The sequence below is a fragment of the Emiliania huxleyi genome (assembly GCF_000372725.1).
Source record: "Emiliania huxleyi CCMP1516 unplaced genomic scaffold EMIHUscaffold_78, whole genome shotgun sequence".
Taxonomy (NCBI): domain Eukaryota; phylum Haptophyta; order Isochrysidales; family Noelaerhabdaceae; genus Emiliania; species Emiliania huxleyi.
In genome coordinates, this window is record NW_005196163.1 from 332,528 (window position 1) to 346,208 (window position 13,681).

The 13,681-nt window shown below is 64.0% G+C and overlaps 2 protein-coding genes across 2 annotated transcripts; both read right to left on the reverse strand.

Annotated features, from left to right (window-relative positions):
- Positions 1-6,431: 6,431 nt before the first annotated feature.
- On the reverse strand, positions 6,432-9,454 carry EMIHUDRAFT_465727 (hypothetical protein; the record flags this gene model as incomplete). The annotated part of the gene is made up of 4 exons (XM_005760089.1): positions 6,432-6,647; positions 7,536-7,613; positions 8,502-8,559; positions 9,000-9,454. The coding sequence occupies 4 exons, from the start codon at positions 9,452-9,454 to the stop codon at positions 6,432-6,434; spliced, it is 807 nt and encodes a 268-aa protein (XP_005760146.1).
- A 2,196-nt stretch (positions 9,455-11,650) lies between these two features.
- On the reverse strand, positions 11,651-11,879 carry EMIHUDRAFT_218253 (hypothetical protein; the record flags this gene model as incomplete). Its single annotated transcript, XM_005760090.1, has 2 exons — positions 11,651-11,687; positions 11,752-11,879. The coding sequence occupies 2 exons, from the start codon at positions 11,877-11,879 to the stop codon at positions 11,651-11,653; spliced, it is 165 nt and encodes a 54-aa protein (XP_005760147.1).
- Between the last annotated feature and the right edge of the window lie 1,802 nt (positions 11,880-13,681).

Sequence of the window (13,681 nt, forward strand, 5' to 3'; positions counted from 1 at the left end):
TGGGATCATATACATGGTTTGTGTGAGAGTGCGGCGAGGGTGCAAGCCTCACAGAGCTGTCGTCTAGTTAAAGGCCTATTTTTTATATTACCCAAAACCTCGGCCCACTTTTATAGCCCTATTTCCACCACGGCCACAGCGCGGTCGAGGGTGATTGCGTCTGGCGGTGCCCTGCAAGGCCACCGACGCGGACCTGTGGCTGCCTGCCGCCCCTGCTGGTCCATTGGCGGTCCCACGGCACCAGGAGACCGCACTCGACGCGTGCTCGGGGCTCGCTACAGCGGCCATCTCGGACGTCGCAAGCGGCGCCAGCCAGCGGCTCGGCCGCGCATCCTTCACACACGCCGCCACGACCGAGATGAGCGGGCCCGGTGTCGAGTCATGGTGCAAGCTGCATGTGAGGGGCGGCTGTGGCCACAGCAGGTCCTCCAGACGGACCTCAAAGCTTGCCGTCGGCGTGCTGTCGTGGCGAGAGCGCGAGATCGCTGCAGAGGAGGCGAGTGCAGTGGCGATCCAGAGGCTAACAGGGTCACCAGGTGGTAGCCCTTGTCCATTCTGATCAGGGCTGTGCTTTGGTGGGGTTGTGTTTGAGCATGTGTGAAGTGGGAGTGCGTGCCGGCGGTGTCTGTGGCTGAAACGGGCGTGTGTGAGGCTGCAGAGCCGTGGTGTGAGCCAGAGTGAGCTTCATCACCCAAGATAAGGACGGTCTGGAGCAGCTCAGGCTTGATACTGATAGGCCTTGGCCAGGAGAGCGGCAGGGAAGGCGAGGTGGTGAGATGGGAAGCCGCTTTGTCGGCACCTGGACGTGTCGCGACGAAGTGCCAAGAAGCGCCGTTTGCGGCTAGTGCTCAAAAGATTGGGAGAGAAGGCCTACATATTATGACTGCATCAATGCGCCTGGTGCATGAGGGCTGTGGAACATTCCACAGTCGATGGCGCCGACAATGACCTCCGGAAAGCCCTCGCAATCGCTCGGCACAGGGCCACGGTTGAGTGCTCTCGAGCCCTACACCGGAGCATCACGAGCCGGTGTGAGCTTGAAGACCCGAGATAAGTGCGGTTCGGGACAGCTTGGGCTTGCTACTGACGACGTCGAACCGCACGATCGAGAAAAACCGTGAGCTCCCTGTGGCCCTGGATGTGAGGTTACCCGACGACTGCACTCTCCAATTGGGCCAGGTACCAATTTTGTCGAATTTATTTCAAAATCTGCAGGCGCGGAGCGCCTGCGAAAATTTTGAAGAAATTTGCAGTCGGGCCTGATTTTCATCAAGATCTTTCAAATTTGCGGTGTGGAGTTGGGGGGTGGGTTAGGTTAGGGTTATTAGGGTTAGAGGGTTAGGGTTAGGGTTAGGGTTAGGGTTGGGTCAGGTCTGGTTTTGTCTGTATATGCCAGCGTTGCAGGGTTCTGCGCTGGGATCTGGCCCCACAGCGCCGACGACTAAGACTCAGCCCCACACGCTGACCTAGGGTTAGGGTTAGGGTTAGGGTTAGGGTTAGGGTTAGGGTTAGGGTTAGTCTTCTTGTGTTTGTATGCCAGCGTTGCAGAGTTCTGCGCTGGGATCTGGCCCCAGCGCCGACGAGTAAGACTCAGCACCGCACGCTGACCCCACCAAATGCCGCCTCAGGGCGCCAGGCCGCCAGCCACTTCTTACACGCGGCCGGCGCCCTCTCGCGGCAAAAGGGTCGAGCGAGCGGGCAGAGTCGCGATGTCTGCGCACCCGCGTGCCGATGGGCGGCACACGCAACCGAGAGAGGCCCTGTCGCGCCGCCAGTAGCGTTCTCCGCAGTCCCCACGCCACCAATTGCCGCCTCAGGGCGCCAGCCACTTCTTACACGCGGCCGGCGCCCTCTCGCGGCAAAAGGGTCGAGCGAGCGGGCAGAGTCGCGCGATGTCTGCGCACCCGCGTGCCGATGGGCGGCACACGCAACCGAGAGAGGCCCTGTCACGCCGCCAGTAGCGTTCCGCACTCCCCACGCCACCAATTGCCGCCTCAGGGCGCCAGCCACCTCTTACACGCGGCCGGCGCCCTCTCGCGGCAAAAGGGTCGAGCGAGCGGGCAGAGTCGCGCGATGTCTGCGCACCCGCGTGCCGATGGGCGGCACACGCAACCGAGAGAGGCCCTGTCACGCCGCCAGTAGCGTTCTCCGCACTCCCCACGCCACCAATTGCCGCCTCAGGGCGCCAGCCACCTCCTTACACGATTACACGCGGCCGGCGCCCTCTCGCGGCAAAAGGGTCGAGCGAGCGGGCAGAGTCGCGCGATGTCTGCGCACCCGCGTGCCGATGGGCGGCACACGCAACCGAGAGAGGCCCTGTCACGCCGCCAGTAGCGTTCCGCACTCCCCACGCCACCAATTGCCGCCTCAGGGCGCCAGCCACCTCTTACACGCGGCCGGCGCCCTCTCGCGGCAAAAGGGTCGAGCGAGCGGGCAGAGTCGCGATGTCCCTGCGCACCTGGGTGTTCGCCGCCTATATGCTCTATCCTGTGCCAAGACGGACACATTTTGACAATCAAAATCTACCTCAAAATTTGCGGCCGCCCCTCGAAATTTGCTGATCAAAATTTGCGGTGGCCCGGATCGAAACCTGTACTTTGGCCAACGTCTCCTACCAAGTGCTCCAAATTTTTGGGCCTCGTTTTAGCAATATACTTATGGTCGGAATACTGCGAAAATACGGGCAGAATACAGCCCTTTTGGCTTTTGGCTTTGGAGGTCGCAGGTCGCGGTTTGGAATACGTGGTACCTATGTTACGTATTGAAGAGATTCAGACAGTAGCGAGTAGGGTCGCAAGGCAAGGCGCGAGAACGGAACACGCACGGCTCCCGCTGTTACCGGCACTCCGTCCTCACTGGCAGAGCCACGCGACGGCATTTACGATTTACTAGCGTGTGAGAGCAGCGCTCAGCCCATGTTCGAATATGGATTCTTGCTGCCAAGCGACGCTCTCGCCGCGCGGCTCCTCGCCTGCTCCAGCTCCTTGGCGCGCGCCTGCTGCCAGAACCGTAGCCGCGGCGCGGGCCGGTACACGCGGCCGCGGTGCGGCGAGCTCTCGTGCCCGCCGAAGAGCCGGGGCAGCTCGGGGTGGCGCGGCTCGGATAGGCCCGCGTCGTGCCTCACTGCGTCCTCGCTCAGGTAGAGCGGCGCGGGCAGCGCGTCGCGGTTGTTGACCGCCGAGGCGGAGAGCTCGCTCGGCCAGCGCCAGCGCCAGAGGCCGGACGCCGCCGCCGCCTCGTCCTCCATCCCCTCGAGGGAGGGAAGCACGGTGTAGAACGGCTGGCAGCTCCACGCCTTGAGCTCGCTCTCCTCCGTCTCGTCGGCGGGGTACCCTAGCGCGCAGCCGCGCTCGAGGCAGCCCGCCGCGCGCACCCAGCCCGCGCCCTTGGAGCACTGCAGGTCGACGTCGATGACGACGCCGCGGAGGCCCTCGCGGTGGCTGTGCTCGACCGCCTGCCCGACGACAAACTTGGGCAGCCCCAGGTTCGTCTTGACGGCGTCGAGATCCTGCTGGAAGATGGCAGCCAGCTCGTAGTTGCCGTCCTCCAGCGCCTCGGCGAGCCGCTCCTCGCGCGGGATGATCGGATGCTGCGAGCGCAGCCGCTCGACGCGGGTCTGCAGCCCGCCCGCCTCGGCGTAGTCCTCCGCCTCGACGGCGGCACTCAGCAGAAATTCGCACTGCTCAATCTCGATCTCCTGCTGCCGCAGCTTGAAGTGCGCCTTGGCCCACGGACTGACCCACGCCGCATCGCCGATGGGCTTCTTGTGGTCCCAGTCATCGCCGTACCAGTCCGACAGGCGGAACAGTCGCGCAGGCGCCTTCATCGTGGCCGGAGAAGACCGCGAACCGCATGGCGGCGGCGGGAGCGGGCTGCTCATCGCCAGGAGCAGCAACATGTTGTGGCGACTGGTGGGGCGAGGGGGCGGGCAGGGTGGTGGAGGAGGGCTGTGGTGGGATCGCGCTCCCCGTCTGTGGCGATTCCCTGTGTGTGCAAACCACACGCACACCTCCCGCACGAAGAGGTACGAATAGCCGGACACAGGAACGGGGGCACAGCTCAACAATCCCACACGGGAACACTCACCTCTCGCACGAACAGGTTCCCAGAGCCAGACGCAGGAACGGCACTGGCCAAAACACACCCACACCTGACGCACGAACAGGTACGAACAGCCGGACGAAGGAACGGCAGCCGACACACACCCAGCCGGGGCAAGACAAAAGGCCGCCGAGGGGAAAGGGAGTTCGCAACTAAACGGCCGAAGCGGGTATCACTCCAGTTCACGCCCGCCGACCCCGATGCACCTTATTACCCGAACCCCCTACCTGCAAGCCCACCGAGAGGGGTAGGGGTCAGCCTTGTTCAATTAAACACGAGTTCCACCGTAGCGCCGCATAACTCTAAGCGCGCGTGTGAGCGAGGGAGGGCAGAAATGCAACGCTCACGCGGTCCCGGGCTCGGTCCTCCCACATTCTCTAAATGATGAGCCTCGCTCTCCCTCTGCGAAATAAAAAGCGGAGGCCTCAGTGGGAGCGAACTCTGACGGAAAGGGAGGTTCCCATACTCTGTCGCCCCTGTGCGCGCCTGGACCGACCCGCTTCACACCTCTGCTGTGCCCCCGTTTGCAGTGTCGAATATCCCCTCTTGTCCTGGCTCCTAAACGTACAGCGTCTCTAGGCTTAAAAAGCGCACAATACTTCAAGTCCCACACATCGCTCTAAATAAATAAATAAAAACGGACACCTCTCTACTGTGAGGTGGGTAAAAAGGAACAGGTCCCCGCCCTTGCGATCTTTGTGCAGGGTTCTTTGTGGGTGTGGTCGGCGACTCTAGCCGGGGTCGTCCTCCCGATATGGGGGACTAGCACTAGCCGTCTTCCACATGCTTGTCACATGGTCCCAGCATGGTCCCTCGGGTCCCTGCTGCTCCCAATCTCTTCGTACATCCTCCTGCTGATCTCCGCAAAGTCCTGCTCCCTCCCTCGTCTCGCCCTGCACGTCTGCTCCGCCTCACCGTCTTCTGCCCTGCGTACACAACGCTCTAGAGCTGTTTAACATTAACTTTAGGCCTAACAGTTGCGCTAGTGTTGGCTGAAATCCTTAACGTTGTTCAAGTGTTCACCCCAGCCCATGCTGTTACTGTTGGTTACTGTTGTTACTGTTGTTCAGCGGCCAGCAAGCAGAAAACGGCAAAAAAACCGGGTAAAACCCGAAACTACCTGGGTTTTCCCGGGTATTTTCGGGTATTACCCGCACTGGACGCTGGAGATCGTCGTGGGTCACTGCCAGGCCTTGCCGTTGCCACACCTGGCCCACATACCGCCGGCGCCCTTGATTAGGCACCGCCGCCACCCTCGCCACCGTTCGTTGCCCACAACCGGTCCCACGCCACCGCCCACGCGCCACGCCGCCGCCGACACCGCACTGGCTAGCAAAGACGACGCAGCCTATAGTCTCGACTCTCCCGCCAATGTCTCACGATTGCGTCTCAGGTTGGCTCATGGCATGGTAAGATGGTATCTGACAACGGCAGCGGCTTGTGGCGTCTCACACCCGTTCTGCGCCGTGTCTCATCACGCCGTGGCTCAGCACAGTCTCAGAAGCAAGTGAGACGAGTCGCGCTCCCTGGCGCAGCAACTATGCCGTTGTGAGACCGAGTGAGACGAGGATTGCCGCTTGTTCACCGTGAGACGAGTGTGAGACGCTCTGAGAGGAAAAGAAGAGACGTAGTAGAGACGACAGTGTCACACAGCAGGGGTGAACATTTGTCTCACTGGTGTCTCAAACACGTCTCTGAAGGTGACTGTGCCGTGTGTGTGACATCCTTGAGACAAAGTGAGACTGTTGCTGTGACCAGGCTGAGACAACGCAGAGATCGGTGAGAGTCCGTGAGACATTACTGAGACGCATTTGTGGCACAGCGTTGAGACAGGGACGAAACACCCGTGAGACAGAGACGTCTCACCTGTTCGCCCAGAGAAAGGGGGGGGAAGAGGGGAGGGAGCCAGATACGCGGGAGTACCCTGGGAGTGAGAGCTCTCATTCATGGTCGCGAGACCAGGGGAAGCCATAACGGGGAACGGGCACACCAAGGCACTAACTTCATCACTCATTCGCCCCGCATTAGGTAGCGACCCCAGGTTCAGAGCTAGGCTGCCCGACAGGGCAGGGAACCCCCAGCGCGCAGGCGGGGCCCACGGTAGCCTCGTGCAGTACGCGATACCGAGAGCTGGGGGGTGAGGCGCGCCCACGCCAAGGGGGAGAGAATGGAGGGGGGAGAATATGCGTGCTCGTTTTTCTTCGAAAGCAATTTTTTTTTTGGAAGATTGGAACATGCGCAACATACATGCACATGCACATGTCATCGGTGTTCGCTTGGCGCCTTGGCCTCTCCGTAAGCGCTTTGCCGTGTCCTCAAAAACGCATGAGCTACCCCTCCCCACGCTTCTCCATCGCTGCCGGCGGCGTCGCGAGCTCCCGCTGCCGCTCCTCCAGGTAGTCGGCAAGCTCCTCGAACCCCTCGGCGCGCGCCATGCGCGCGGGCGTGTTTCCGTCGCCGTCGGCGCGCAAGTGCTGCTCGCCCAGCCCTCCCCCCTCCGGGGAGAGGAGCCACTCGCAGACGGCGCGCCGCCCTTTGATCGCCGCCTTGTGCAAGGCAAGGTAAGGTAGACTTCTCCACATACATGAGGTGGTGGGGCAAGGGCCAGGGCAGCCCTCGCGACTCCACGTCTAGACAGACAGGGGCTGGCACGGCATTCAACGTGCAAGGCCCGGTGCGCGTGGGTGAGCGGTGTATGTGCGTGCATGTGTGCGTGCGTGCGTGCGTGCGCGCGCGATGTGGGATGTGGTCGCCGCCTTGTGGACGGCGCTGTGCCCATTGCAGTTGCGGAGCGAGACGTCGCACCCGGCGCTCTGAAGCCAACGGCACATGGCGACGTCCTGGCCATCCGACTGCCGCAAGCGGAATGGCAGAGGGGGGCGTGAGGACCGGGAGTACAGATCCATCTCTCCCCATCTCTCGGATCTAGATGCGGAATGCAGGTCCACATCTCCCCATATCTCCCCACATCTCCCCATATCTCGGATCCTAGGTGCAGATCCTAGGTGCATAGTGCAGGTCCACATCTCCCCCCTCTCAGGTCTGGCAAGGCCACTCGCCGCGCGGCCGCGCGGCTGCTGCCAGGCGGGTAGCCGTGTGCAGCCGTGCCCCTCATGCGGAGCGGTGCGCCACAAGCAGATGCCTCCTCGGCCAATCTCGGGCGATCTCGGAGGTTGCCTGCGCCGCCCACTGCACCGCGTTGCAGCCGTAGGAGTTGCGAGCGTTCGGGTCGGCGAGGCCGCCTTCGACAAGCCTGCGTCATGAGTGCACCGAGGTGGGGGTGGGGTGCGAGTACGATGATCACCGCGGAGTACGGTCGTGCATGCATGCGGCGGAGGCATGCGGCGGAGGGCGTGTCCTCTCGAGCGCTACTAGGAAGCCGAGGCTGCTAGGGCGACGAGCCAGCGGCAGAGGTCGAGGTGGCCCTGCCAGACCGCCCAATGGAGCGGTGTCGTGCCGTCGCGCGTCGGCGCGTCGGCGTCGCAGCCCTGTGCGACGAGCCAGCGGCAGACCTCGAGGATGGGGGGGGGGGGGGTGAAAGGGAGGGGGGAGGGGGAGGGGGGAGGGGGAGGGGGGAGGGGGAGGGGGGCTGGGGTTCAGCAGGCAGCGGATCACTTCGAGCCGGCCGTTCCGCGCCGCCCAATGCATCGCCGTCCGCCCGTCCTTTTGTTGCCGCGCCTGGGGAGAGGACGCTCCGAGATCTGGCGAGAGTTCGGGGACATTTACACGGGCCCGTCCGTTTGCTGCCGCGCGCCCGGGGCGACGCGCCCAGCTGCAGGAGCAACTCGCACGCCGCGACATGGCCGCCGCCCGCCGCCCACATCAGCGCCGTCGAGCCATGGCGGTCGGTCGCCGCCGCCGCCGCCGCCGCCGCCGCGCGCCCGCCCGCCGCCAGCGCACGGAGCGCCTGCGGTGTGGCGACAACCGCTGCAACCGCAGTGGCGACTTCGGCTGGAGGACGGCCCAGTCCGTGTCCTCTCGGAGTCGGTGATTGGAGGACAGTCGGCCAGTGTGTGTCCCACGCCTCCTGGCACGGACGACGGGGCACACGCGCACTCGTACACACACACACGGGGGCATTGCACACGAGGCCGACCTCTACTGCAGTCCGCCTCCACTTCTACTGCAGTCCGCCTCCACGTCCCCGTCGCGCGCGGCGGCGAGGGGCGCAGGCAGCGAGTTGCGCGCTGCCTCGGCGGCCGCGGCGCGCGCCTAAGGCACGGCCAGGTCGACTTCCCCCCACACACGAGAGTGGCGGGGCAAGGGCCGGCCAGTCCCTCGCGACCATCTCCACGTCTAACCAAATGACAAGAGCCCCACGGCACTCAAGATGCAACGGCCCAGTGCGCCTCCCAAAGCCGCGTCAGCGCCGCCTCCTTGGGCGTGCGCGCGTAGCGCACCAGCGCGCCACGGGCGGCGTGCACCGCCTCCGTCGCCTCCTCGTACGGCGCCCGGTGCCTGCATGCCGAGTCCGCCAACCTCGGCGGGAGGACGGTCTTGTGCAGTCTCTTCAGAGCACCGGCGTGAATGCACGGGCTGCGAATACAGTGAGTACCGCGGAGTGCGGCGGAGTACGGCCGAGTCCCCGCTCGAGCGCTAGTCGGAGTTCAATAATGCGTGTTCCGCTGCTAGGGTCTGGTGCTTGATCTGCGCGTGGTCCCGCAGCCCACGCCGCCCTGAGGCGGAGGAGGGAGGCGGCGGTGGGGGAGGGAGACGGCTTGGCGGAGGGGAAAGGAGGAGGCGGCGGCAGCGGTAGAGAGGGAGGCGGCAGGGAGAGAGGGGAGGCAGGGAAGAGAGAGAGAGAGAGAGAGAGACAGAGAGGCGGCGGAAGAGAGAGGCGGCGGGGAAGAGAGATAGGGGCGGCAGGGAGTGCCACACCCGCATAGAAGCCTCCACACGCCGCGCAGTGCAGCATACCCGCCGCGCGCATCCGACGCATATGCAGCTGCGTGCTCAGCTGCAGGCTCCCGTCCTCCTCGAGCACCCTCGCATCGGCCACCACCTCGCGGCTGCCCTCGGGCAGCTGCGCAAGCACTGCCCGCGCCAGATCTGCCGCGCTCGTGTAGTCCGTCTCCCGCTTGAGGCCAAACTCGGAAACGGTCTCGACCCGCACCACGGCGGCGCCGCGCGCACCCGCCACCAGCTTCCGCCAGATCGTGCTCACAGCGCGGCACTGCAAGTCGCCGCCGGCGCTCGCCGCCGCGCTCCGACGGACTGCATCCTTGGGCAGCTCGAAGACGAAAGCGTGCGCGGGGCATACACGCTGTGCGGCCTGTACGAGCAGCTGCTGCACGCGCTGCAGCGCCAGCTTCGAGGCCTCGGCCTCGAGGCGGGCGTCGCCATCGGCTCGCATTGCGAAGAGAAAAAAATCACAGGAGCGCAGCACTTCGTGTTGGCGAGTCGAGATATTGAGAGTGTGACTAGGAGGGTGGGACGCTGGGGATTCTCAAAGGTAGGGTGCCCACAGGACCCCCAAAAAGAAAAGAAAACGAAATGGGCCACCCCCGATCGCAGCACTTCGTGTTGGAGAGTCGAGATATTGAGAGTGTGACTAGGAGGGAGGGACGCTGGGGATTCTCAAAGGTATACCCTTGGAATGGCCGGATCCAGACTTAAAACGAGATCGCGCGCGCTTCACGCACAGCACCGCCTGTTCTCCGCGGCTGAGTGACGACGCGTGCCGTGTACCAGCAGAGTTGGGCGCGCGCGGCGCGACGGCGCCCGCGAGGGAAGGCGCGGGTGCAGCGGCCGCCGGCGGCCGTACCGCCCGCCAGCCGGCGCAGCAGCGGCCAGCGCAGCGGCCGCCGGCGCAGCAGCCAGAGCAGCCGGTGCGCGCCTTGCGAGGCGAGTACTGCCGCCCGGCAGCCTTGAGGCGGCCGGGCGGCAGTACTCGTTCGAACTTTGCGAGCCGTGCGCGCGCCGAGGCGCCCGCGGCGCGCGCCCGCCCGGCTGCCAGTAGGAGGCGGCGCAATATGGCCTATATTACAGCCCTTAGGAGGAGGAAGAGGCTGGCTGGCAGTGCTGTATGCCGCCGAGGGGCAGTTTTGGGGTGCTGACCCACGCCCAGGAGGGGGCTGCAGAAGGCGTCCGCAGCCGGGACAACCCGCCCCCCCAGCCGAGGCCGGTCGAAGCCCACTTGGTCACAGCCATGAGGAGTCCTCTTGGTGCTCCTGGCGGCCGTTTGAAGGTCGGGCGCGCGCCGAGGGGGGGGGGGGGTCTTGCTTGCTCCACACCGAGCGCCATCGGTCCGGACCGGCGTGACCACCGAGGGTCGGCTTGCACAAGGTCTGAGCCGCGGGCGCTCGGCGCCAAGTGCAGTGTCACGCTCGCGCTGGAGCGGGTCACAATGGGAAACCCTCGTTTCCTATGAACTCGGTCCCCCAGCGGCTCTCTCTCGGTTGCGCGGTTGCGCGGTTGACGCTTTTTTGGCGCTCACGGCGGGCGGCGAGGCTGGCCTTGAGGTCGCAGCGAGCCGTCCAGACGTCTCACGGTGGCGTCGCGCATATCACTCGTGGCGTCGGTCGCCTTGGAGGCGGCAGAGACGTCCAGAGGCGGCGCATTTTTATGGGCACGCCCGGCAGCGCTGCGGGTGAGCGCGCCGCAGGCTGAAGACCTCCCTTGGCGCGGCGCGAGCGGCGCGCACCGCGGCACGAGGGCGCGCGGCGCTGCCGCCGCGATCAGTCGTCACGGCTTGCGCCCGGGCCGGCCGCGCGGTTGGCGTGGCAGCGACCACAGCACATGGTTCGGAGCTTCGGGCGGGGCCTCTCGGTATCTTCGGTTGCCGCTGCACGGCGCGCGTGTCCGACCCAGTGAGTCCTACCGGTGAAGTGTGTGATGTCCAGCCGCGCGGTGTTGCAGACTACGTCGCGTGATGTGCTTGTGCGTCGGTAGTCATCGCAACTCGCACTGTGTCCGCACTGCCGGTGCTGGCTCTGAGCCCTGCCCTAGCGAAAATTTTTCACAATATCGCAACCGCGATACCGCGCGATATTTGGCGATAAAATGCGATAAATGGCGATGTTGTGCGATGCTCGCGATCACGCGAGCCCTTCACAGCACGCCTCAGCGACGCGCGTGAAGCGTTACACGTGTCAGTCCTGGGCGCCGAAAGTGCGAGAGAGGTGCGGGTGGGCGGCGGGAAAGCGCTTAGGGTACCCCTAGGGTTCTGAGGGCCGGATTGTTTTAAGACCTTTTAAGAAATGAGGAGGTTTGGGGGCTCAAATTGTCATTTAAGAGATTGCAGGCACGGGGGGTCCCTCTTTTAAGTCCGTTTAAGAAAATCGGCCTCGCCGGCATGCGTCGCCGGGTTCCACGCCGGTTTCTCCAATACTGCCGTTATTAGGCACGAACCCGCCACTGAAGACACATCTGTAAGTCTGGTGCACTGGCGGGAGCCATACTCGCATAGGGGACGCGTGCCAGCTGACTGTAGCCAGCTTCCCGGCCTCCGGCGTCTACCGGGGAGCCTCCCGGATTAAGCGTTTAAGACCGTTTAAGGAATCGGCGGCCCAGCAGCTCTTAAAACCTGCCATGGCAGGTTTTAAGCCGTTTAAGCCGCAGGCGCCCCAGGGCCCACCCTTTTAAGCCTAGGGGTACCCTAAGGGAAAGCGCGACCGGAAAACAAAGAAATGCTCGGACCGTCACCGTCACCGCCGCCGGGGCGAGGGTGCGCGATATTGCGCGATATTGCGCGATATTGCGCGATATTGCGCGATATTGCGCGATATTGCGCGATATTGCGCGATATTGCGCGATATTAGGCGATACTCGGCGATCATTCACGATATAGAAAATTTCCGCTAGAGCAGGGATGCTCTGGGTCCGTCGCAGCGCACGCACTTCACCTTACTACCTACCTACCTACTACGCACTCTCCCTGTGGGTCGAGTCGTGGTGTATGCGCGAGTCGTGGTGTGCGAGGATTATTTGACTAACACTCTGATTAATACCCAGCGCGGCGTCTCGCCCTCCCCTCTCGCTCGCGGCACCGAGCGAGTCAAACACACCACGCTCTCTCTCGCGCACACACACGTCACACCGACCGTCGACCGACCCCATGTGCCGTGCACGGCCAGCGCTCCCACCGTGTGGTGCGGCTCAGTCCACAGGCGCAGACTGATCCGTCGTGCGCCCCATGTGCGTACGCGCGCAAGCACATGAAATTCTTAACCAGTAGGACTCTACCAGCAGTACCCTACGACACAACACCGCCAGAGGACAGCGTCCACGTCCATCGGGGTGGAGGTGCTGCCGCCAGGGGCCCGATGGCGAAGCCGTCAACGATCCACTCTATGAAGCGTGGAACTGCCGCCAGCGCTGCGGCCTGCGTGCCAAAGTCTCGCGGCTCGAAGGGGGCCGCGCCGTAGGGAGGGAGGGTCGTGGAGCGGGCGACCAGCGATCCGAAGAGTGGCCGCTATGCGAGGAACATGTGGGGCCCTCGGGGTACGCCTCGTCCGGCCCCCTCCGAGGGAGGAAGGGAATTGCGGGGTCCCCACGGGCGCCTCAGTTCGGCCCTCCCGAGGGGGGGGAGGGGAGCAAGGGGGTGGGGGGATTGGGGTGGTGGGGAGGGGTCTCGGTTTCATGTGGCTAAAACTTGCCTTTCGGGGAGGGGCCTCAGGAAAGGCGAGTCCAGCTCAACCTACGTCTTCCCCTCCTCCCCAGAGGCAGCGAGTAGGCAGCGAGAGGAGGTCTCGAGCGCCTATATGTAGGTATGTGAGATGGCGATGGTCTGTCACCTTGCCTGCCGCGAGCAGCTAGCTCGTCGACGTAGTCGTTCCATTTGTTGCCGCTGTGACCCGCCACATGCCTCCACGTCACGGTGTGTTTGGCGCGAAGGCGTCGCCAGAGGGAGGGAACGAAGGCGCTGGTCTGTTCGTTTTGGGGGTCACCCTCCCCATCATTTCATGCACGCCGCCGCGTACTCGCTATCGGTCCGCACTACTCCGCGTGAGCCCGCTCGTTGCGGTGACGAGGACAGGAGAGCACGGAGGAGCTCGGAAATGAAAAAAAACATCGTGGCGCACTTCGGGGAGCCGCTTTGCGTGGTTGAGCACTCGCGTCTCGCAAGCTCCACGACAAGGTCTGAGTTGGGTGTGCCCTATCATCGCATCGCCCTCCGCGCCCACCGCCCGCCATCCGCTCGCCTCCCTACTGCTCCTGCGCGTCACTGCGTACCACCCCAACTTGCACGCTGCCACACTGCGAACGACCGCCAAAGCGAGCGACATGTCCACCTCCATCTCGCAGGTCTCTCTCTGATTCATGCACGTGAAGCTCACCGCGCTCTTTGTGGCCTCCGTCACCGCCGTGTCGAACACGACCGACCACGGCTTTGAGGCTGGCGTCGAAATCCTCACGTGCAATTCCACCGACTGCTCGACCGAATGCACGACTCGGGAGACCATCTCCACGGGAGAGTGCCTCGCCGATCCTCAGGATTCAGATCTGCCTTGGGCGGTCAGTATCCCTCAAACGGCGGCCTCGTTGATGTTGACCTGTGACGGTGACACCTTGACCGTGACCTCCTACACCACTTGGGACTGCTCCGACAGCGGCACCGAGCTTCTCCGATGAAGCATTA